We start from the raw sequence: 23,492 nt of genomic DNA, 5'->3' as shown, positions 1-23,492 counted from the left end.
GTTTGTGCAGGAAAACCGCAGAGTTTGTTGTTTTGGTTTTAGCATATTTCTAAAATACATTCTTTATTGCTGTAAGTACGAGTACGAGTATATCTGGTTGACTTTCATATGCTTATCTATGCATACAATTGGAATCAAATTTGATTCGAGTTTGCTGTTGCTTTTGATTTTGCTTTTGCTTTGGTTATCTCTGGCTTATGGCACTCGCATACTCGCATGAGTACAAATTATAGCTCCTTCTCTTCATCGACTCTAAACAGCTGGCTATATATTAAATATATATTTGTATTTGGTATACGTACTACGAGCACATGCATAATACACTTAATAACAAATACATCTTAACACATTGATTCGATTCCAATTTGGTTGTGTTCGAACGATAAACAAGTTGTCCCTACATCATTGCTCATATGTATGTTTATTTTGAGTAAGGAAACAACGAGAATGATTTGGATATGAGGATATAGATTCTATTATCATACGAAAGAGCATTTGTATAGAGTGTATATACAGGAGAAATGTTTCCTTGTGTGTATAAGCGATAGTTTCAGTTGGTTAGATCTTGTAAATAGTATCTTAGAAAAGCCATTTGTTGTTGGTTGTTGTTGGTTGTAGTTGTGTCCTGTGTTCCTTGGCCATGATATGTTTTATGTCTAAGCTCTTAGAGTAGAGTCAATCGGGGGTTAGGGAGCTGGGATGGGATCTGGGACGTGGTCTGGGTCTCGTCTTCCCTCAGCCAGAGTTATAGTAGATAAGAAGTGACAGAAGAGAGCTTTGTGTGTAAATGTAAAAAACTTTAATCACTTCCCTACATACACACATATCTACATAAAATCGTGCAATATAAATCAAGAGTTGTACAAAAATATATCTCGTCTATACAATGTATATAAATGTCTCTGAATGTCTGTTGTATATAAGTAAGTGTAAGTAAATTCAAAATAGAATTCAGTGCCGTTAACAACTCAAAACTGTTGTCCTGTCCAGATCGATGTGTACGCGAGTAGAAGTTGTATATGAAAAAGGATTATGTTTTGGATAAAGCTTCTTCGTGTCCGGGAGCTAAAGCAAATATGCAAGTGTCTACGATCTGTAGAGCTGTACACATATATATATAAAACGTTGTTACATGATCTGATAACAAATACATTACATACATTACATACATAGTTACAAATTTGTTGGTATAATACTTTGGTTTTGATTTTGATTTTGATTGGATTCTCAACTTGGGTTTCATATTTCCTAGTGGAGTATTTTGCATGTGTATATTGGTGCCCAAATAGTTTCAGAATACGCTAAAGCTACGAATAACATCTAGTTCTAGGTTTGAGTTTGAGTTTTGATTTGGTTTTGATTTGGTTTTGATTTGGTTTTGATTCGGAATTGTCGCAAGTACAAGTTCATGCATGCAATAAATGTGTGCATCGAGGAACTTTCGCTACATCAATATTTGGGAAGGGGGGCTCAACAATATCAACATCAGGAGGGATCCAACGAAATGTACAGAAAGAATAGGTTTCCGGGATGGGTGGGGGTGCATTTAACTAGGGTAACTCGTTCAGAGAGAGATTTGCTTGCCTTTGTACTGAGATTCACTCGTATCACTTCCACTTCCACACTCGAATACAATACTTTGTATTGCCTACCACTTACATACATATGTACTTATGTACTTACACTCGCCCAGACACTCTCGAGTATCTGCGACTCAGGTACAAGTTTCTTTCTTTGCGAAGGTGCAGCTGTAAAACCGAGACTTAAATCAAGACTTCCGACCCATTTTCAGATACTTAAGAACTTAAAAACAATAATCCCAGCCCGCCAATTCCAATTTCCAATTGCTAATGGCCTTAAATAATGTGAGTTTGGCTTCGATTCCGATTTGGTTACCCTTCCTCCCGTGCGATTAGTTCACCATCTTTGTGGAGGCCACCTCGGCGGTGGCATTCTGGAACTCCTGCCGGCAATAGCCCAATACAATATCCGACCGACATTCGTCGCCCATTAGGCCGGGCAGCAGCACCGCGGCGCCCAGGATGGTCACAAGGGCACCGAACACCACCAGGCCCAGAGCTGGCAGCTTCTCGCGGCTGAAGAGGGCGTGCGGCTCCATCCGGATGTAGGCCAGGCCGGGCAGTATATAAGCCAAGGGTATGGCTGCCAGCAGACCCTAAAAAAGGGAGTGTGTATGTGTGTGAGTGTGTGCAGTCATAAATTTACATAAAAATGCAAAACGAAAATGGGCCTAAAATTGTGTGCGGTCATTTGGGCATGGGATCGGGCATATTGGGAATACCAAAACCCTTGGCCAGAGTCCATGAGGAAATGGAAAGTTCATAAACATTTCCCAACTCTCAATAGAGAAATCGACTAGAGAGAAAGAGAGAACTCTGCAGTGTTGCATATCGAATGTATGTAAAGATTTTCATGGAGAATTATGGTGCGCCGTGGGCAGCATTTAAGTTCGAAACTCATTATTTGAACAGGATATTCGGATTGAAATCGATTGATTTTCGTGCAAGATATGGCAGGAAGCATAATTACATACTTGACGGCTACTGGCCAATGGATTCGGGAGGTTGAAAGGGTCAAGTTCGAGTCGAGAGGCGTGGGTGGGATGGAAAATCATACTCACATTGAGCTCCAGCACTGAGCCGAGGCAGTCGGTCATGGGCGATATGATGAAGGCGCTGAAAACGATGGCCATGGTAATGGCTTTCGAGTACTCATCGATTATGGCTCCCTTCTCCAAGTTGGGGTCCTTGTCCTGGGTAAACTCACTGATGGGCTCCTTCAGCACGAACCGATGGACTAATGCGCGCACAATCTGGGCAAGAGAACGAAAATAAATGGCAGAGCAGAGCAGCGGCAAGGGAAATGATTGTAGCAGAAAACTTTCTCAAGTGACTGTCGAAATAAACAGGAGGATAAGTGGGCTAACGCTAACCTCTCGAGAAACGAAGCATTCGATGGGAAAGGTCAGCAGAATGGATATGGAGAAGAGGACACGCGAAAAGTTCATCAGGTCGTCATCCCAGCAATAGTTCTCCAGCAAGTCGCCTGCGAAACAAACAAACAAACAGTGAGATGAGAGATGGACAACACATCCACGCGACAGATAAGCGACATGCAGGAAAATATAATCGAGCCGAGCAAGGAAATTCTACAAATTGCCTGTCAATGCAATTAAATGCAATTTACGTCAATCCCACAAGTCCTCACTCGTCTCACTCTCGCTCTCATGCTCACTCTCACCTTGGGACAGGGCACGGAAGGTGGAGTATCCAGCGATGCCGAACAGGGCCGCCACTGTCCAGGCGAAACCAATCGAAATGTGGGTGACCTTCTCCCAGCGCTCCATGGTCGCGTCGCGCATCGATTGATAAACGAGAAATGTATTGTGATGGCACATGAAAGCTGTAGTCCCCAGTTCCCAAGAAGTACAGATACGAAATTGACAACCATTGATAAATGAATGGGAGGCAGGCGGCAGGCGGCCAACACTCACCAAAGACCATGATGCCTGTGGCTGGTATTATATCAGAGTTAGCAAAGCGCCATGAGTCCGCAGTGTCCGTTCTGTAAGTAAATGAAAAAAGGGAAATGTAAAGGGTGCAAGTAGGGAATGGAGAGTGTTAAAAGGGTTTTCCCAAGAAATATTACATAAAAGTTAACACCAAATTAACATTTCGTTGGCTCTAAGAATGGTCCAAATAAAAAGGAAAAAGTAAACAAAAGGTGTGTGGGGGGGAGGGAAGATAAGAAGCAACAGTGAGGCAGGCCGCAAATTGGAAATTTATTTAAATTTTATGCCCCGCAACAGACGCAACATTCAAGGGTGAACCGAGCTGCTCCCCCACACACTTTTTTTTTAAGCTGAAACTAAAGTCCAATCTGAATATGCAGCTCCCCCATGCGCTGGCCCTGAAAAGTGGAAGAGAAAGTGTGGCCGGGCTAAGCTGCTGGTCATGGGTACTTCTACCTCCCTCACTCACACTTGAATGTACATACATTTATGTATGTATGTATGTACATATGTAAAATGTATGTACTTATGTATGTATATGCTCGGGGTATGTACATATGCATACAACTAAGTTGCCGATGCAACAGACTCAAACTCAACTCAACTCGAGTCGACTAATGAAAAGCCATAAAAGCCAAACAAGTGGCACACTAAATTTTATGTGCTGAGCGTTCCCAGCAGCAGCCCCGCACAGTACGGAGGTCGGAGTGCGAGCAACAGTAGCCACCGCCCTGGGCAGTGGCCGCAGATTTGAAAGCACTAAAGCGGCACTTAGCACTAAGGCCCAGAAGCACCGCCACCAATCCCGCTTAGGGGTGCGAGAAAACGAGGGGAGCTGCACACACCATTTATAATTAAAATGCAAATAAATCAGTTTCAGTTGCCAATTAACATTTTAATTGACTTGATGTGGTAAAATTCGAAATAACTCAGGGCGAAGGAACTTTTAGGTGACCTCCAAACAATTTTCAACAGGAAAAACTCCTCTGCATCCAATCAGGAAAACTATTAACCTGTCTATCACCTGCCACGCTGCCACGTTCCCACGCTTCTTTATGACGATTGATAAATATATTTATACACACGAGTGTGTATGTGTGTGTATTATATTCAGGAAACACAGTTGAGGGGGAACGAACACACTTACACTTTATAATCGCCGGACATGAGCTTGATGATGACGGCAAACAGAATGAAGACGACACAAGCCAGGCTGATGAAGCTGGCTCTGGCCAGGCGGGAGACGTTCTTGTACAAACAGAGGGGCATCACAACACCGACATTGACAAAGAAGACCACGCCCAGTCGAACGGCGCCCATGGAGGCGCCCCAGGAGGGGAAGAATCGAACGAGCACCTTGGACAGGGTATCGCCCACGACAACGTTGTAGGATATCATGGCTGAAAAGAGCGCAGATTGGGGGGCGGAGAGGACATGACAGGCAAGGCGACCAACGGAAGAGTTTACTCACCCAGAAAGGGATACATGAACTGGAGCAGGGAGAGCAGGTAGTAGCCGTACTTCCCGTAGGCAGCCTCCATGATGCCCGGATAGCTGAACCGCCCGCAAATGTGGCCGCATCTGACCTGAAAGTGAAGTGGGGGATTAAACGGTTCTGCCCGACACTCGTTTCATCGTGCATGTGCTGGACATTAATTAATTATGCAGAATATGCAAATGCAAATGCCCCACGGAGGGGCATATGGTGTGCATTTGGCTTAATTTTCGCTTTAAAACCAGCTTCGGCGCTGCTCCAAATCTGCGCAGTTTGATGGCTTGATTGCTCAGCTGAGTTAACGAGCATTTGGCTGTACTCACCATTAGGATGAGTGAGTAATCGGTTATGTAGGCGACCAGGATGAGCAGGGCCAGGCCCATGCCGAAGCCGGCACGATGCAGTGCGTACGGTATGCCAATGACGCCGCTGCCCACAATGGAGTTGATATAGTTGAACGAGGCCTGTGGCAACGAGGACAATGTGTCGCCCAGCGTGGCATCATGTTGTGGTTGCTGTTGCTGGGAAGGAAGGTGCTGTTGCTGTTGCTGTTGCTGTTGCTGCAGCTGTTGATGATGTTGTTGTGGCTGTTGTTGTGGCTGCTGTCCCTGTTGCTGATGTGTTGCCTGATGGTTGTTCTGGGCAATGGGAAAGAGGAGAAACAAAAGCAATGGGGAAAGATAGAAATTGGTCTCTCTTGGGCTCTCTCCCTCCCTCCTTCTTTCTCTCTCTCTGTAATATTGCACGTTGATTGGGATAAGAGCGCAAAATTGCCTCGAGTGGCTCTTTACATCAAAAGCAAAGCCACCCCAGCTGCCGCCAGTCAACGTTGCGTATACGCACCGTACATCCCTGGCAAAGGTAAACTCGTATCCGTACCGTAAATTGCGGTTGTGCCAGAATACCTCGGTTATGGTATGTGTATTTCCTTTGCCATGGTTACGATACGATAAGAGTCCAACAGGCAAAGGAGTCCTACTGCTACCCCACTGCTGGCAACACCCCAGCACAGCAGCTCCCACCAGCTGCCAGCCGCCTGCCATAAAAGACAATTTTATATCAAGAGCTCCAACATAAACATAAATAAAATTCCTCAGCCACGTCATAAAGTCACGAATGGCGGCATACAGTTGGGGACGGGGATGGCCCCAAACACTAAAACGAGGAAATGAAAAGCAGAAGGGATAGAGCCGAATTTTGAGGCAAAAGTTCTGCCAGCTAGCTGGCAATTAAAGAAGTTTTCACAACTTAACTTTGGAGCATACAAACAGTAAACAGTAAACAGTGAAACAGCAAACAGAAGCCGAAAAAGTTTCGCACTTGCCAAGGCAACTTCCCCACCAAGAACATGGAACCCTCCGCTCCGCACTTCCTCTTTAAGAGTGCGGGAATTGTAAATATTTTCCGCACACTAGTTTAAAACGTTTGTAGTGGGTGCAGGTGCAGGTGTAGGTGTCGGCACAGGCGATGGGTAATGAACATTTCCAAATGAAAATTACGCGCGAGTTGAGTTGAGTTTTCAATTCAATTAAGTGGCGTCAAAGGTCGCCTTCCTCGAGGTGTTCTGAGTGAGTGGAGGACACCCGTTCCGTGCGGCGCAAGGGCAAAGTGCCGTCGAGTATCAAAAGAAAATGGCTAATTATGAAGCACGAGCCTGGGCCTCGCCACACACTTCAGTGCCAAGGAGCGAGCATCCAGGCAAGGCCGCACCAGCTGCGGCCAAATGAAATTACAAAGTGTCCGTTGTCAGATGTCCTCTGTCCTCTGTCCTATCTCCTAGACCCCTTTGCACCCGTTGCCCCCGCATAGGAAGAACAAATTGCGGCGTCGAATGGCAAATGTAGAAGGCAAATGGGCCAACGTTAATCTCGAGCGCCAGAGGAACCCACGAGCAGCGATAGCTGCAGGCGGTGCGCTATCCTTGCGTTTCACAGCTGTGGAAACCCACGTAATGGAGCGGGTGATACGATGCCACACACTCACCCAGATAATTGATGGCCACCAGTTGTTTTGATTATTTTATCTTTGCAAACATTACCCCCTACACTACAATTTTATCGCCAGTGTCGCTCAACATGAATGGAGCGGGAGGAGAGAACGCTTGAAAGTGAAACTATCCTTACAGAAACTAACCGGGCACATCAGAAATCATAAATAAATGACTCGACTGAATAAATGATTTCGTATGAATGAACAAAATCTGTTTCCGTTGTGCAATCGAGCATATTTTTGGGAATGGAATGGAATTATTCATTCATACATATAGCAAAAAAGGCCCGACTGCCGGCTTACGCCGGAAGTCTGATGAAGGACAATTGCGCTGTGCACACTTTGGTCCAGGTGAAGCTTTGCGAGCCCATTAAAGTCTGCTTAAATTTTCAGCGCAAATTCCCATAAATAATTTGTCGGTATTCCCTTGGAAGCAATTAAACCTTGCAAATCCAATTAATTGTTAAAAAGGAAAAGGAAAATGGCAGAAGGGAATCTCAGTCGAGCCTCAAATGGGGAAAGAGCGTGGGAAGCGGGAAAAAAGGCAACCACGACAGAAAGGAAAGTCTGAACTGTGAACTGTGAACTGCGAACAAGAGATGAAAATTGTTTTGGGCTTTTTCTCACACAGGGTAGGGTGGATAGGCCTCCTCGCATCAAAAGCATGTACATATGTACCTGTCCTGTCTAACAGAACGTTTCTAATAAAAGACAAACATTGTCGAAGGCAAACACAAATACGAACACTGAGACCTGAAGCACTGAAGGCAATCTCCATGAGAAGCGAACCCAAGAGAACAGCAAAAGCCAAGCCAAAACGATTCCCAACCTGGTCCAAAGTGTGGTGCGGGCCTGATGGCAAACAAACCATTTTATGCACTGCACGATTTTAATTAATAACACTCATGTGTGTTTGGGATCCTTACTCACTGCTCTCTGGCTGTACGTTCCCCTAAAATCCTCGTTCTCAGTTCCTGTTGCTGGCACAAAACAGCACAGGCTAACAGGCTACACAAACTTCAATGATCGAATCAAATATATCCTTTGCAGCGCATCCATTAGCAGCTCTTTTCGTGCTTCGTATATAGTGATTTATTTTTCATCCATAGCTGGCCTTTAGAGTGTTTTGTGGGGATGGGGATCAATCAATTTCCAACCTCAAAAGCCTCACAAAATGGCAACATGCCCCATGAACGGTATTTCAATAGCCCAAGGAAGTTGTTTGGCCAAAAGTGGACTCATATTTGGCCGAATGGCCTCTCTAATGAAATTAGAGAAGGAAAGCAACACAATGGGAGTAACAATTTTCCTTTTAATGGAAACGTTTAGGCAAACAGTGTGTCGTTGGTCATGGGCTTTGGGAATAGGGTGTCCACATATGTATTTTCGTGTACGTGTGTACGACAAATAATTATGCGAGTGGCAAAATGTTAACGTGACACTCGCCGCAGGCATTGCTGAACTTTTGCACTGCAGTTCGTGTCGGGATGGGGATGGGTATGGGCTTGGGGATGGGGATATTGACACAACGTGTCGACAACGTTGCAATTGTTGCCACCACCGTTGCCTGGGTTGCACACATGGGGACAGACAAGCTGAGCAGCGCCAGCCCCGTGGCTCCCCGATGTCTCTCCGCAAAAGCAAACACAAACATGCAAGGCAGCCAAATGGTGCACGGTCACAGGCCTGCCCTCTAGTCAGGTTTGAAATGGTTTCGTTCTGGATCTGTCCTTCACATTTTGCCTGACAATTTGAGTGTTTAATTCACTTTTTTCTGTTCAGTTTCCACTCTTTATGCTCGTAGCGCAATTAATCAGTCATCTTCGACTGAAGCCAACAGCTGTTTCGCCTCCTCAAATAAAATGCCTAATTAAGAAGCAACCTGTGAGTGGTGGGTGGGCCTGCTGAGAGCGACTCAAGTATTGGCAATTTGCTTTTGGTGGCAACCCGGCCATTAGTTGGGCAAACAATCAGAGCTGCCTGCTGTCCGGGGTTTCTTTTTCCGTACCCCTATTCCAGGCACTGTTAATGCTGGAATTCGGACAGCCTTGGATGCCTAATGGCTTCGCCAACAGCAAAACTTTCGGTGCGAGCGCCTAAGAAAACAACAAAAGCCACCCACCCACACACAGCGAGCTATAGAAAGTGAGAAGCAGAGAGAGAGAGTGGGAGAGTGGGAGAAATTCCTTACTTATGCATGGTAATGCATCAAATATTACACAATGTTCCCTTCTTCAAGTTCTAGGCCAACATTTATTGCTTTCATTTCCCAACCAAAACAGGGCAAAAAGCAAGCAAATCGTGTCGAGGAAATCCTTTCTTGTGGCTGACACTCTCTATTATTTGTTTGTGGGCCAAGCTTTGGCTTACTGAGAAGTCACATCCTTTTCGTATGGTCATATGCACCTACAACCCACAATGGTGTCTTCCTAATCAGCTTAGTAATAATTCAAAGGATGGCCATCACCCAGCACGGAGCTGCACAGAGACTGCTACCACTAGTTCTTCTCTTTTGTTTCACTAGAATGAATATTCTCTGCTCGCTTAAAGGCATACAAGGATACAACATTTAGGACGGCAATTTATCATTATTATCAACTGGAACGGGACGTGATTTTGTTTGATGCATTATTTAATAATGCTCGCGCGAGCACGAAGGCAAAGTCTACAGAGCGCAGCGGCTGGGAAATATTTCTTAATAAGAACATTCTTTTGATGTCCAGAGCCAGAGACCAAAAGCAATTTGGACCGCCCCAAAGACCTCGGTAAAGGTCGCGGCCAGAATGCCTGAAATGTTTCCTACTCTGTCTGCCTGTCTGTCCGACCGCCTTCTCGTTGGCAGTGCGGCACTTGGAATTTAATGAATGCGAAGAGGAATAGTACATACAAGTGTGAATGTCAATGTGAATGTGTGGATACGACTATTGCGAATGGGGACGATGCGAGTGCAGCGAGTACGGATAAGAGAATGTGGGTCAAAGTTTACCTTCATTAGATTGTTGAAGTCATCGAATGCATAGGCCTCGGCAACAGACACATCGCTGCCCTGCATAAACGAGTAAGAATCAAATTGTTAGCCATTAAGTGGAGTTCACTCCACAGCCATTGATTTGGTGCTCAACGGCAGTAGCCCCACTCCACGCCACATAAAAACAAATCAAACACAAGGATGTATCAAACCAAATTATAATAAATATAAAAAAACATGCGGGTGTACGAGTAAGAGTGTGTGCATTGCATACAAAAATATCGTAGGGGGAAAGTCGGATACAAAAAACGAATTCCAATTTATTCGCCAGCGAAATCCGTATATTCTATCTTTCTACGAGCATGTGCATATATCTTTATGGAACACGTGTTTTCATATACACTTATGTATGTACATGTACAATATATCTGAGCGCCACCTCCATTATTCGCGTGGTTCAGTGGCTGGCTGGAATATCTCTCCTTTTTATCGTTTTCCCCGTCACTTTTCGAGACACAAACACACACAGCAACAGCAACAGCTACAGCTACAGATACCCAGTGGCCCAGAACGCGTTTGCTTTTATTGTCTTCCCCCCAACAATACACACGCGCGGCGGGAGAGGAAGAATCCATCAGGGAGTGAGAGAGAGAGAGAGATAAAATCGCTTTGGCAGGCACACTGGAAATCGAAACCATTTAGGACACACAATGCATGCAGACCACCCACCGATCCCCAAGAGATGGATTGAGGAACCTGCCAACGACGACGACGACGACGACGGCCTAAAGCACCTTTGCCACCGACCACGGATGAGATTTGCGAGACGTTTTGATTGCTAGCAGTAGTAGCCATCCATCCCATCAAGCTATGCAACAGTTTTGTGTGCATTGCATAACTTTTCACTGACATTACGCGTACGCACACACACACAATGTGCACTTGACACTTGCTCGACAATAATTCACTTGCAGCCCGAGTGCCTGGTACACACCACTCACGACTCGTCCACTTAGTCGCACACTCCATCATCCACTTTGTCGTGGGCGTAATAGTAGTCTCCTTGCCTGGAGCGGGTCCGTTGTCAGCCATCAATAGCCATTGGGTTTTTCGAATTTATTTAAATTGGGCAGTGCAGTGCGAGCGACGTTTGATTGAATTGGGTCGATTGGGATTGGAATTCTGATGGAATTAAACGGTCATGGAGGGCTTAGTGGCCAATTTGAAATTCCAATAGAAGTTAATTGCTGGAGAGTGAGTGGGAGTGGGAGTGGGAATGAAGGGCAAAAGCCAGTGCACTGGCTGATGATGCCTCTCTGACATTGATTTCTGGCATCTCCAAGTGGGCGTCATTGTCATTGTCCCTCCCGCTGTCCCTGTCCCTCTCCCACTTCCTATCCCTGTCACAGTTCCTGTTGCTGCTGCTGACATTCTTATTTGATGGCTCAGCTGGCCCAGCAGCCAGCCTGGCCAAGGCCAACCAGCAGATGCCAGGGCGCCACATGCCTTGAATACTAAGCGTGGCGATTAAGTGGATGGGCAAGGGGCACGGGGCACGGGGAAAGTGCAAGTCAGGCTCCACTCATCGGTCTGTGGAGCAGGCCTCATAAATCCTCCTCCACTCGAGTATGTGTTGTGTAATTAAAGGTCGTGCTCGCTCTTGCCTCTTATTGATTTTGTTATCAAGTATGCGGACGGCCCGCTTGGGAGCTTGAGGCTTGATTTAATTTTCAACTCAAGTTTAAAGTTCCTCGAAAGTTTACATCTTCCCAACAAATATCCCAGCCCTGTAAAGGTCAAGGGATAGACAATGAATCTTCGAGTTTGTTGCCATTTGTTGCCCCTGCGTCGTCGCATCCATTAATCATGCGAGTCCCAGTGTCGTGGCATGTTGTGAATTGTGATTTGGATTATCACTCAATCAAGAACACGATTTGATGATTGTAATGTGTCATTCATTGCCCGAGTGGGAGTAGTGGGAATACGGGGGCTGGGAAAGCGCGTTCCGTGCCAGTTGGCTGTGGGGAAGTGCCAACAAATTGATTTAACAGTTTTTGTGCTCTTGTGTGTTGGACGGGCATGAGTCTGTGGGTGTGTGGTTGTGTGTGTGTGTGGGCGGGCACGCAAGCCAATTTCAGTTGTCGAACGGAAAGGAATCCATAACGAGCTTATGGGATTATCGAGCATAATCCATTCTGGCATCGGGGTTCGAGCATCGGCAGCTGCCGACCCAAAAGCTGCCTCCAGCCAGATTCGGTTTATGCAAAATGCCTGAGGGAGAAGGCTGGTTACACCCACCAGGACATGGATGGTTACATTTTGATGGATTGACAGGGTCTGTTGTTTATTAACAATTCATTTGACAAGCCAGAGCATGTTGACGAAATAAATTGTAATATTTATTGGGTTTGTTGCGTCCACAACAGCGAATTTTGATTACGTTTGCCCTGTAGGCGCCCTGTAGCCCTGTAGCTGATCTGTGGAATCGCAATGGTTTGCAAAGGGGCACAGGTACAGTCAGTGTGTGCTCGTGTGGGTGTGCAATTAGTGGGGTTTCCTGCGCTGGCTGGCGTATCCGAGTGTGTGCAATTAGGGTGCAACAAAAGAGCGGCTGGTATGCAAGCGGGGGTGGGGAGTCCAAAAACAAGCTCATTTCAAACTACATTTAAGTCCATATAATTACAGGATGGACTCTGTGCGCGAATGATTAGTGACTCCGACTCTGACTGTGACTCTGGCCTCTCACCTGACGCTGAAGAATGTAGCTAAATTCTGTGGCCGTGTTGCGTCGACTGTCGTTCATTTTGCTCAGTTGGCCCCGTCTGGCTTTTGGCTGGTCTTTGGTTTAGTTCTTGTGCGAGTAATAGTAAAAGTTTTACCAGCTTCTTGCTTCAGTTTTAGTCGAGTTTTCTTAGTTGAGTTTGCCCTTAGTTGTGCTCCGGCAGAGCTTGTTTTAGTTTTGTTGAGTTTAGGTGGGTTGTTGGCGTGATTTTATTAAAGTAGTCAGTTAGTCGCTTCAGCTTCAGCTCCAGCTTCCGCTCAAAGGAAGCAGCAGCCGTCTGCAAGCAAATAAACAAATTTTACCTAAGAGAAGAGCCACTCAATGACAAATTGCAATTCTGCAGCCGAACAATTTTGGCATAAAAGTTGTCCTCAATTTGTTGCTAAGTTGGATGGAAAGTTATACAAGAATTAGCACTTTCACTTTTCATTTGCGGCACGTGGGAGTACACAACCAACAGTTCTAGTCCAGCAATTATTTTCTTTAAATTTATTTTGTATTTAAATCATTTTATTTATGTGGAATTTTGCATTGCATTTATTTTTTGCTAAAGTTTTCTGACCGTTCAATCGGGTGTTCGATGCGATTGGGTTGGTTCGACGTTTTCGTTGAGACTGACTGCTGCAATACAAATATATTGCGAAACTCTCAACAAGGATAACGTTGGCGCTGTCCTGTCGTCGCGGCCATCTCGGTGTCTGCTGCTGCCTCGTGTCGTGTCGTGTGCGCTGTTCGCTGCTCAAGTTCTGTTCTCAATGCTCCGCAGTTGTTGGCTGCGCATAATGCTCTTATTGTTGTTTTTGACTTTGAAATTGCCAACAATAATGCACACACTCAGACACACTTTACGCACACACACACTCGCACTCACACGCTTCCATGCAAGAGAGAGCAGAGCGCTCTCTCACAATAACAAAGCAAAAGCCGGAAACGAAAGCGAAAGTTGCCAGACATCGCACAGCTGTTCCACAAGAGCTTTAAGCTGTGTCACGTCACAACTCAATAAACGCAGGACACTCTGGCAACCCTGTCGAACAATTTCGAGGTTTTTCATTGGTTTGGTTGAAAGTTGAAAACGCGTAAAAAATCGGAAAAAGTATTAAAAGTAATTATTTTCGATATAGAATTTCAAAGTACATGGCGGGAATGGAATGTAATGGGAAGTAAATCTTAAGATCTTCTAGGCAATGTTCTGGGCACTGCTGCGCATAGACGAACCCTGGCGCAATCTTCGAATCCCTGAGGGATTCCACTGGCCATCGACGGATCCGGCGGTATCGGTGGGATCAACGGAGATAGGTAGTGGATTTTTCCCACCTGAATTCTTATTGGGCTACGCCACGCCACTAGTTTTTATTGCATGTTCGGTTAATCCAGAATATATACGGATAACCACCTGAGCCGAGCCTTGCCCTTACCTGCGCCTATTGGTTGGCACCGAAAACGTCGACCACAATTAGACTACTTTATTACGGGTCAGTTTTACAAGAATGCTGGTGGAATTTCCAAGCTGAATCGAGTTTCTACCTACATTTTCTTGTATAAATAGTGGACCAGCATAGTATTCAGTATTCAGTTTTCGAATAGCAACATGGATCTGAGGACACTGCGGACTATCTTCCTTGATCTGGACATTTTCCGAGGACGAGAAAGCGACATCAACCGCACTTACAAGCAAGTTAGGAGGACGTCGCAAGAACAGCAATTAGCGCAAGGCAAAATCAACCGATTTGGCGCCCTAGAGGACTACAGGCAGCCGTTTTTCTTGGTCATGGACGAGTACCACTTCTCCTCAATTGGCAGAGAGGATCAGCACAGGGAGTGGAAGGCGGTGGCAATAGCTTTATGCCGTATTGATGGCACCCACTACCGTACCGTTCATCTGGCTGTGGCGTCGCTGAGAGTCCAGCAGATGGGAAGCATGGAGATCCTCGACGCCTTGAAGAAGGTGCTACGCTGCCTGGAGGCCCGCAACTTGCACCACAACTTAATGGCCGTTGTCGCCGATGGCTGCTCTGCCAACGAGCAGGCAATGATGTACGCCGCGCAGAGATATCCCGTCCTGTACGACCTCCATAAATTGAGGGAAACAATGTGGCTAGAATACCGCCATTGGGATATTGACTTAACGGACATATACACTCGCACATTTGGGGAGAATTGGGAGCAGGAGCTCCCAACCATTGAGGCGATCAATCCACCGGCCAATGTGCACGCCGTCCACGTTCGCAGCTGACGCAGATTCAGGATTTACTGCGACGCAAGTTGGCCCTGGATGGAATTCCATTCAGCCTGGCACATTTCAATAGTGGAAAGCATGAGGTTTTCGGACAATCCCTCAGAGTCAATATTCTCAACGTATTCCGGACCATAAACACAAATCATCCAGAAATAATGTCGCACAGGCCTGCAGCCATTCAAGTATTCAGCTGGGTGCTGAGCATGATGGTGAGCTTGACGGACCCCAGGGACTAGCCCCTAATAAACATTAGCATTTAAGTTAAGTTAGTTGTTTCTTCCTATTCACATGTACTTTGAAATAAATACATAATTTTAGCACAGCTAAGTAAAAATACAACCAATGGGCAAGTCAACGCCAGGGCACAATGCGATAGTCCTGCAGAGCCTCATCGTAGGTATAACTTATATCGATCTCCTCGTGCAGCACCACCTCTGCGTCCAGCAGTCGCCGCACGATCATGGCCGAGCGAGCATCGAAGCTGTTGCCATATAGATTCAGGCGCTTCATCTTCGACTCCTTCTTGATGGTCAGCAGAACGAGGTTGATGCCCGACGCTCCAATGGCGTTGTGGTTCAGATACAAGTGCTGCAGCATGCGGCACGAGCTGAGATACATGGCGATCCACTCAGCGCCATGGGTCCCAATGCTGTTGCAGCTAATGTCCAGCAGCTCCAGACCGCCGCCCTGAGCGATGCCTCGCATGAGGAGAAGGGTGCCATCGGCGGAGATCAGATTGCTGGCCAGATTGAGCTGCCGCAGGGCGCACTTGCTGCTGTACAGATACTCGGCGATGGGCTGCATGTCCTGGGCCGTGAACTCGCAGTGCTGAAGCGTGAGCACAGCCAGGCCGTTCTGCATGAGAAGCGAGCCAATTATGGAGGCAATCTTCTCCGTATCCAGGCTGAGCTGGAGGCCCACGAGGCGGCTGGCATTCAGGCTGCGAACACCCGACTTGTGGACGCCATCGGCCACCAGGGCAAAGTTGTACTGGCTGAGACTGCAGTGGGACACGTTGAGGGTGCGCAGGGTCTTGCTGACCAGCAGAAATTCTCTCAGCAGCCGAACATTCTGATCGCTGAGGGGCGTACCCTCCAAATTGAGCTCGCTGACGTGCATCTGTGCCGCATTGAGACGCAACATCACAAAGAACTCTGTTGGCAACTGCATCAGCTTCAGCTCGATCTTCCACACGGGAATCAGCGAGCGGGCAAACTGCTGCAGCAGCTTGGCATCCCAGTTGCTCACCACCACGCTCCAGATGGACACCTCCTGCAGCGGTCGCCTCAGCAAAAAGTTCACTATGATGCGAAAGTCACGAGTGCAATGGTAGCTCCGTCCCAAGCGCTCCTCAAAGTCCAATCTGCGGAACTGGAACTTCATGTACGGTCGTTTGTTGTACTCCCGCTGCCAGCAGTAGAGCAGTAAGATCGTGAACAAGCGGCGCTTCTCAGGCGGTGCATCCATGCACCGACCCGGATCATACCCGCACGGCAATCCTATGTCGCACATCCTGGCTGATCCTTTGGAGAAGCTCTTTTAATATTTGTGTAATTTGAATGGAAAATTAAACTAGTTTCTGTTGAATTTGTTATGACAATATCCGCTTGGGTGTATCAGTGTAGAATGTGGATTAAAACACTTTGCTTAGTAATTTGAATAAGGAAATATGAATATGTGGGGTGTTCCGCTGCCGAGTATCGAAATACGCTCCCAACGGTAGGGGAACGGACACGAACCGAAGTAAACTACACACGCAGCTCGTTACATTACACGAATATCTACGTATGTACATGCTGTATACAGTGTTCAGTGGCGCCACAGTTCAAATATGAAAACCGTTAACTCAGCAGCATAGCAGCGTATAGGACGAAATACGTAAGTGTGTGTGTAGCCATATACATTTGCAGAAAACGCGCCTGAAAGTATTGGTATATGTAATTAGCACTATAACATAAAAGGTTAATCAGTTTTAATTCCTGTTCTGGTATATCAAATAAATAATTGTGAAAAGGTAAAGGTTCTGTTGGTGAGGCAATCCATTCAATCAAGATTTGGGGATTGATAAATGTGATTTAGTTCCCATTTGTTGATCATTCGTTTGAGAGATATGCAGAGCAAGCCAACAGCTCTCTCTTAGAAGAAGTTTTGAATAGTCAACGTAGAGCACGAAATAAAAAATTCCACTATTTCGTTTTGGCTGAAGATGTAAAACGCAAAAGTTAGTGAAACCCGGAGTTAGCCAGAATGCCTTTAATTTAATTGAATTCTACACAAAACTGCGCGTACATCAAGCATGCTTTCAGGCGGGAAAGAAATTTACTCTCATGGTTGTGTGGTACATTACATGGCTACAAAATGTAGAATTTGTGTAAAAAACAGTCATTTTAACGGTGAAATTTGAATTGAATATCCTGTCGTATATACAGGTCTTTTCTTAATAAATGTATTTACATATGAATCGAATAGAAATATTTCACCATTCATAGACCATTAACCATAAAAACAAACACCTGCGGCTATCCAAATACTTAGCAAACTCAAATCGGGGTAATCTAGCACCATATTCACATCGCAGAACAGGACAACTAAAGTGCAAATATGTATGTACATAACCACATTGTAAGTGGTATATAAACAATTAAAGTTTAAACTTAAAATAGGCCAAGTTGGATGTGCATACATACATATGTATGTCCCTTCTTGTTTATTTACAGTCGAGAAGTCTACCCCATTTCCGAGATTGTCTTGTATGCTAAAAGGAATGGCATCCGTGCCCGATTTTATTTGCCTATTTTGGAGCAGCTTACCATAGTCGAAAAAGTTGTCCATCATTGGCATAGTTTCGAGAACTCGCAGCACATACTTGGCCACGGCCAAAATTACCATAAACGACATTTCATTCATTTATTAGTCATTGCCATAGCTGTGGCCTGTCCCTGTCCCACAATTAATACATTGTCAACCGCCTGGTGCCCGTCATCGTGGTTGGGTCTGGCATACTGGCATCCTGGCATCCTGGCATGCCGGCACGTGCCAGTGGTACTTATAAATACGCTGCAGACCCAAAACCGATTTGATTATTTATTTATACTTCTACAGCAGCCATATGTACATACATTGTATGTGTGCCTGTGGTGCGCACGTAACGAGTGGAGAATGCTAGGGTATGGAAGGTATTTATGCCATTTATGGACTGGTTGCATCTTCATTTATTTGATTACCTTGGAAGGGCTATCTCGATGCACATCGAGGTGACTGAATCCAAAGCGCAGGCTCTATCACTCAATGGTCTGGCGACAGGTGCCTCATTCGATAGACAAAGTGGCTGACGATTGTGATCCAATCTGGGAGCTGGGAGTTATTTTTCACTTTTACTACCACACGACAAATCGGGGGTTCTTGGCTGTCTTGGCCATGTCTGGACGTGGACATCTAACTGCTCGTATCTGCATTGATTTACGACATTAAAAACAGCCAGGAGCCAGCGGCCAGCGGCCAGGAGCCCAAGTTTCGTTCTTGGCTTAGTCATCGATGGTCCCGACAAGATGGCCGACCGAAGGCAATTAACAGCGGCGACAATTTGGCATGTTGTGGCTCAAATTGAAATTCAAAAAAAGTGGCAAAAGAAGCAACTCGAATGTGCGATGCGATGCGATGCGATGGTTATCTGTGCTTGGGAAAAAACGAGATAATTAAAAATATTGTAAAATGCCAGACGGCCAGACGCTCATAATTGCTGGCAAAGGCAAACTCCAAGAAGACAGACGCAGTCTCAGTCTCAGTTTACAGCTACCAGACAACGCGACGCGACGAAACGGACGACAGAGCACCAGAAGCGCTCCACCATTGCATGTGCATATCATTTAAATAACTTTTCGAAACGCAATGTGTGAAACTGCAGCAGCAGCAGCAGCATTGGCCACAAACTATCCAAGGAGCCTGGCTGAGTGGCAGACCCGAACACACAAGACCAGACCAGCCATGGTCCATATTTGGATGCAACAAGCAGTAGAGAACTGCAGCAACTGCGTCGCATCTGCATCTGCATCTGCATCTGCATCAGTTAAGGACAGCATCGACATCGGCAGCAACTGTCTGCGACTGCGACTGCCACTGCCACTGCCTCCAGACAAACTGCAGACAAGAGTAACATGCACTTGTCTCCACACATGGCTGGGTCAGCCTCGGTCTCTGCCCCATCTCCATCTCCAACTCCATCTCCATAACCATCTCCATCAGTCTCTGTCCCCAACCCCAATCAGCATCTCCTGGCCCGGCAAACGCATTCATTGTCAATTTTGACTATCAACAAGATGCGACTACAACACACGCCTGGTTAAATGCCAACATCAACATTACATACTTGTGTCTGCTGCCACTGGAACTGCGACGAGCTGTCTGGCTCGGGGTCTCGGCCTCCGTCTCGGTCGCCGTCTGCGTCTCGGTATCGGTATCGGTCTCGGTCCTGCTTCTGTATCTGTCTGAAAAAGGGGCGGGGCCGACTGTCGAAACATCAACAGAAGCCAAGAGACGGCACGCGAAAGTCTTAAAAACCGAAAACGAAAATTCACAAAAATTAATAACATTCAAAAGTGAGCCCAGAGGCAGAAACTAAATATTTCTAACGACGTATTTGTACCCTAATCGTACTCGTACCAATACAGACTCTGTATTATGTGGGAGATACTACATACATATGTATATGTATTTAGATATGTAAATGGATGTTTGAGATTACGTAGGATGAAGCTTGTAAGTTGTTATTAAGATGTTCACTTTCGGTGAACCCAGTGCCACACCATAAGACCCATTCTCGTGGCAGGGTAGCTCGAAAAGAGCAGCTACAGCCGAAGAAGTGGCAGAAACTGAACCGTAGCAGCGAATGCGATCGTACCTCGTGCAGACAACCACACAATAACAAATTGGCTTCTGGTCTTTGCATTCCACATGCAATCTGAGACAACAATCACGGCAACTGCACTTGGCGGGTGCACCGGTAGCCTGTAGCCGGTAGCCTGTAGCCGGCAACCGGTAGAAGGTACCCAGGAGCCAGCAGCCGGGATGGGATCTGACAAGCAGCAGCAGCAGTGGCCGAGAGCCATTAGCTCTGGCTTCGAACAAGTGAGCGCACGCACCGACATGGTAACACCCACGGAGCATGCTCGACCAGCAAGCCAGCAAGCAGCTAACTAACCAATATTCATACATACATATGTACATACATACAGAGATGGGGGACACGGACAGGGTCTGGGGTCTGGGGACTGGGGACTGGGGACTGGGTCTGCATTTGTGCTGTCTTGACACGTCTGGTTCGGTGGTGCTGCTGGTGTTGCTCTTGCTCTTGCTGTTGCTGTTGCTGTTGCTGCTGCCTGACGAACGTCATGTATTTTTAATAGACCTGCCACCACCAGTCCAGTGAATGTTCCTCCTTGTCCATGCATGCTCGTATCTGTTGCTTTTGGTGTCTTCGGATGAGAGATGACTGCAGCCAGCCAGCCAGCCAGCCAACTTGAGAATTTTGTGATCCCTCATGCATCGCCCAGCCTGCGGGTGAGGTACAATTATGTTAATTACGTGTTATATTGATGGTTAAATAATTTTCCTTCAGTACTTGCATAATTAATGACCACGGGGATTTGATTGTACGGAGTGTGTTTACTCTCCCCAATAGCACGGGAGTTATGCAATTTGGAATGGAGTGGAATGGGATGCTAACATTGTATCCCCTCATCCTTATTGATTCCATATGATTTATGATGTTACCAAGTGCTCAAGATCTTACATTCACAAACAATTTTCATCCGTATCACGTGATCTTTCAAGGTCTTTAACTAACTAATCTAATGATTTGCAGCTGTGATAGTTTTTCGATGCTTCCTCCATAAACATTGTGTCAGACATGATGTGTACATGTCTAGATAAGAAATTCTTTAAATACCATCAATTATTGGGTGAGTCTTCAACTTTTCCACGTTTGGCAAGGATTGGCAATGTCAAATTGATTTGGTCTGAGGAACTCCCAATAAACATCCAAACATCCATCCAAACATTTACCTCCAACTATAAAATCACTCAATTTTATAACGAACCGATAAAAGTCAAGCGGAGAATTCCAAAGGCCGTCTGTGGCTGGATTGATAAGAGGCTAATGTAATCTCCATGTCACCTGTCAATTAATAAGAGTAGTTTTCGATTATCTTGCGAGATAGTTGGATGCGTGATAAGTTCGCATATCATATCCATGACAAACGTCAAGGAGAACCCATCGTGTCGATCTCGAAGTTTACGGTGAAGGTCATATCATGGTCGTATCTCTGCAACTAACAACATAGACTATTTATGTCTTGTTCAAACATGTTGTTCCGATAAGCAGGCAGACCCAAATCAGTTTACCTTATCGGCTTTAGGGCCCCCCTATTGCTGGGGTGTGAATGTGATGGCCTAATTATAGAAAGGTGCCAGAACTCGAGTGGCAACTTGTAACTATTCAGCTGCTGTTTGTCCGCTGGCAGTCTTGCAATCACTTCAAACTTAAGTGTGAGCAATCGATTAAAGGCCTATTGAGCAGCCAGATGTTTTTGATGGTAGGGCGGCTCTGATAGTGGTGCTACTGGTGTTAAACGCCGTACCCCCCACGTGCCTGCACCTGCTGATAGGCGGACGGAATTGTTGCTCATTGGCGGCAATTGGTATTGCCGGCTACCGTTTAAAATTAAGCTGCCTAAAGTGGCCCGAGCGTGAGACATACTCGTGGTACGAATTCGCCAGAAAATTGGTTTTGAAAATATACTCAGAGAAATGCCAAAAAGTGTGTTGCGGCTCCAATGTCCATCGATCAAGATCAAAAGAAAAAGACAACGACAACGACAACTAACTGCCAATTACTGGGCTGCTGGGATGGAACCAGAAAAAGTGGCATGCTTCGGGATCAGGCGAGACAACAGCCTTGAAAAGTTAATGAAAAATCAAAAACTGAAACCAAATTCTGTCTTAGTTTTGACTTGACTCATTTCGCATTCCAATCGTTTGTAGTATCCAATATGTATGTGCATACCTTCTTGTTGATGTCTGTACTTTGTGGCGGTCTGGTGTTTATTTTCGTGGGTGTTTTGATTATCCGTCTACATTGTCCCCAAAGTGGGACAAATTCTGTCCGAATGCTCGGGCGAGTCAAATCAACAAACATTATTATATAAACCTGATGATGACAAGGGAGCTCGCTTAGTTCCGTTCCACACGAGTGTTTTTTTTATTGTATTTCGTTCCTCTTTCCTTTTTGTATTTCGGGGAGTGGGATTATGATTCGGGGCATTTGATGCGATTGCAATTTTACATAACAGTCGCCGTCTGCGGGGGGACGAGGGTCTCTCACACGTCTGGGGTCCGTCTCCGTCCCTCCTTGTGTCCTCTCTTTGTAGGTGTTTCATTTGAAGCTTAAACGATGTGTAGACATATGTACATATAATACGTATCAGATGAATGTCGAGGCAGACGGAGACGGAGACGGAGACTCGACGAGCAGACGGTGAGAAATCCAGACTTCACAAAGTGATTCAAATTATACAATCATTTTGAAATTCAATTTTGGTCCAGACGAAACGTTGATAATGATGATGTGGAGATGTGGATGCTGATGATGATGGTGGAACTCTTAATGATGATAATGCTTAGATGCTGCAACAGCAACAAAAGTAAATAAATAAATAAATCAAGAACGTCCTTGAAGTCTCGCTGTTTTGATTTCCGTATCGTATGCAAATTGCCAGAGCCGAACGAATAATTCTTCCTTGGGATACGACAGGGGTTTCTGTTTAGGGCTTTCTGGGGTTAATTCCGTACCAGGCACCACGCACCTCTAATAGGATATATCCGCCTAATTCAGCACTCCACAGATGAGAACTACAATACGCACTTTTTCCTTCCAGTTTGATTAATCCACACGCACAATATCTAAGCGACGCATCTAGGCGAAGCCACGAGCAACGGCAAAGCCAATTTATATATAAATCGCATGTGTCCCAAGCCCAGTGAGATAACAGACGAAACTTGAGTATCAAAACAATTTTATTAAGTCACAACTAATTGTGTGGTCGCCCCGAATCGCTTCAAATTAATCTAATCGCCCACGCACCCACCAATAATAGGAATTGTTTAAGCTTTCCACACATCTATAACATGTGTGAAGCGTGTCGTGATTTGCACAGAGATTGCGACTCGAGAATTTTACTGTTTGGAGTATTCGTATTCCCCTGCCTGCCTGGCCCACAGATATGCCAAGCAAAAACACAATTATTAGCAGGGATTGATAGTGGTGAAACGAATGTTGAAGCAAACCTACCTCTATGCCACTATGGTTATGACCAGGAATATCACTTTCTATGGTAGGAGTAGGAGCGATAAGCCGTCGCGCGAGACCGCATACACACATGCACTGCCGGGTACACCGGCACGCACACGCATACACATACAGATGCAGATACG

The 23,492-nt window shown here is 45.8% G+C and overlaps 2 protein-coding genes across 3 annotated transcripts; both read right to left on the bottom strand.

Moving 5' to 3' along the window:
- Window positions 1–55: 55 nt before the first annotated feature.
- Window positions 56–13,466, bottom strand: LOC117890058 (putative sodium-coupled neutral amino acid transporter 11). 2 transcript variants are annotated; one of them, XM_034794690.1, is made up of 11 exons: window positions 13,329–13,466; window positions 12,731–13,043; window positions 10,003–10,062; window positions 5,351–5,665; window positions 5,004–5,118; window positions 4,680–4,932; window positions 3,515–3,585; window positions 3,262–3,423; window positions 2,954–3,066; window positions 2,642–2,833; window positions 56–2,176 (listed from the first exon to the last, which is right to left on the bottom strand). In XM_034794690.1, the coding sequence occupies exons 2-11, from the start codon at window positions 12,785–12,787 to the stop codon at window positions 1,913–1,915; spliced, it is 1,602 nt and encodes a 533-aa protein (XP_034650581.1). In that variant the 5' UTR covers window positions 12,788–13,043; window positions 13,329–13,466; the 3' UTR covers window positions 56–1,912. The 2 variants fall into 2 exon arrangements, with proteins under 2 accessions (XP_034650581.1, XP_034650582.1); XM_034794691.1 differs by lacking the exon at window positions 10,003–10,062 and having other exon boundaries at window positions 13,329–13,465.
- Window positions 13,467–15,319: 1,853 nt separating this feature from the next.
- LOC117890059 lies at window positions 15,320–16,543 on the bottom strand. Its single transcript, XM_034794692.1, has one exon. The coding sequence runs from the start codon at window positions 16,515–16,517 to the stop codon at window positions 15,357–15,359; it is 1,161 nt and encodes a 386-aa protein (XP_034650583.1). The 5' UTR covers window positions 16,518–16,543; the 3' UTR covers window positions 15,320–15,356.
- Window positions 16,544–23,492: the final 6,949 nt, after the last annotated feature.

This window comes from Drosophila subobscura, chromosome E (genome assembly GCF_008121235.1).
Source record: "Drosophila subobscura isolate 14011-0131.10 chromosome E, UCBerk_Dsub_1.0, whole genome shotgun sequence".
In the NCBI taxonomy this organism is placed as follows: Eukaryota; Metazoa; Arthropoda; class Insecta; order Diptera; family Drosophilidae; genus Drosophila; species Drosophila subobscura.
The sequence above is the reverse complement of the archived record's forward strand: the minus strand, read 5'-3'. Positions and strand labels throughout refer to the sequence as shown.

Bases quoted from the DNA above. Each gene is read 5' to 3' on its own strand.
- LOC117890058 (XM_034794690.1), bottom strand. From the start codon at position 12,787: ATGAACGACAGTCGACGCAACACGGCCACAGAATTTAGCTACATTCTT. The intron at 4,933-5,003 runs GTGAGTAAACTC...CGCTCTTTTCAG, and splicing joins GTTCATGTATCCCTTTCTGG to CCATGATATCCTACAACGTT. The intron at 3,586-4,679 runs GTAAGTGTGTTC...ATTTACTTACAG, and splicing joins ATGTCCGGCGATTATAAAGT to AACGGACACTGCGGACTCAT.
- LOC117890059 (XM_034794692.1), bottom strand. From the start codon at position 16,517: ATGTGCGACATAGGATTGCCGTGCGGGTATGATCCGGGTCGGTGCATG.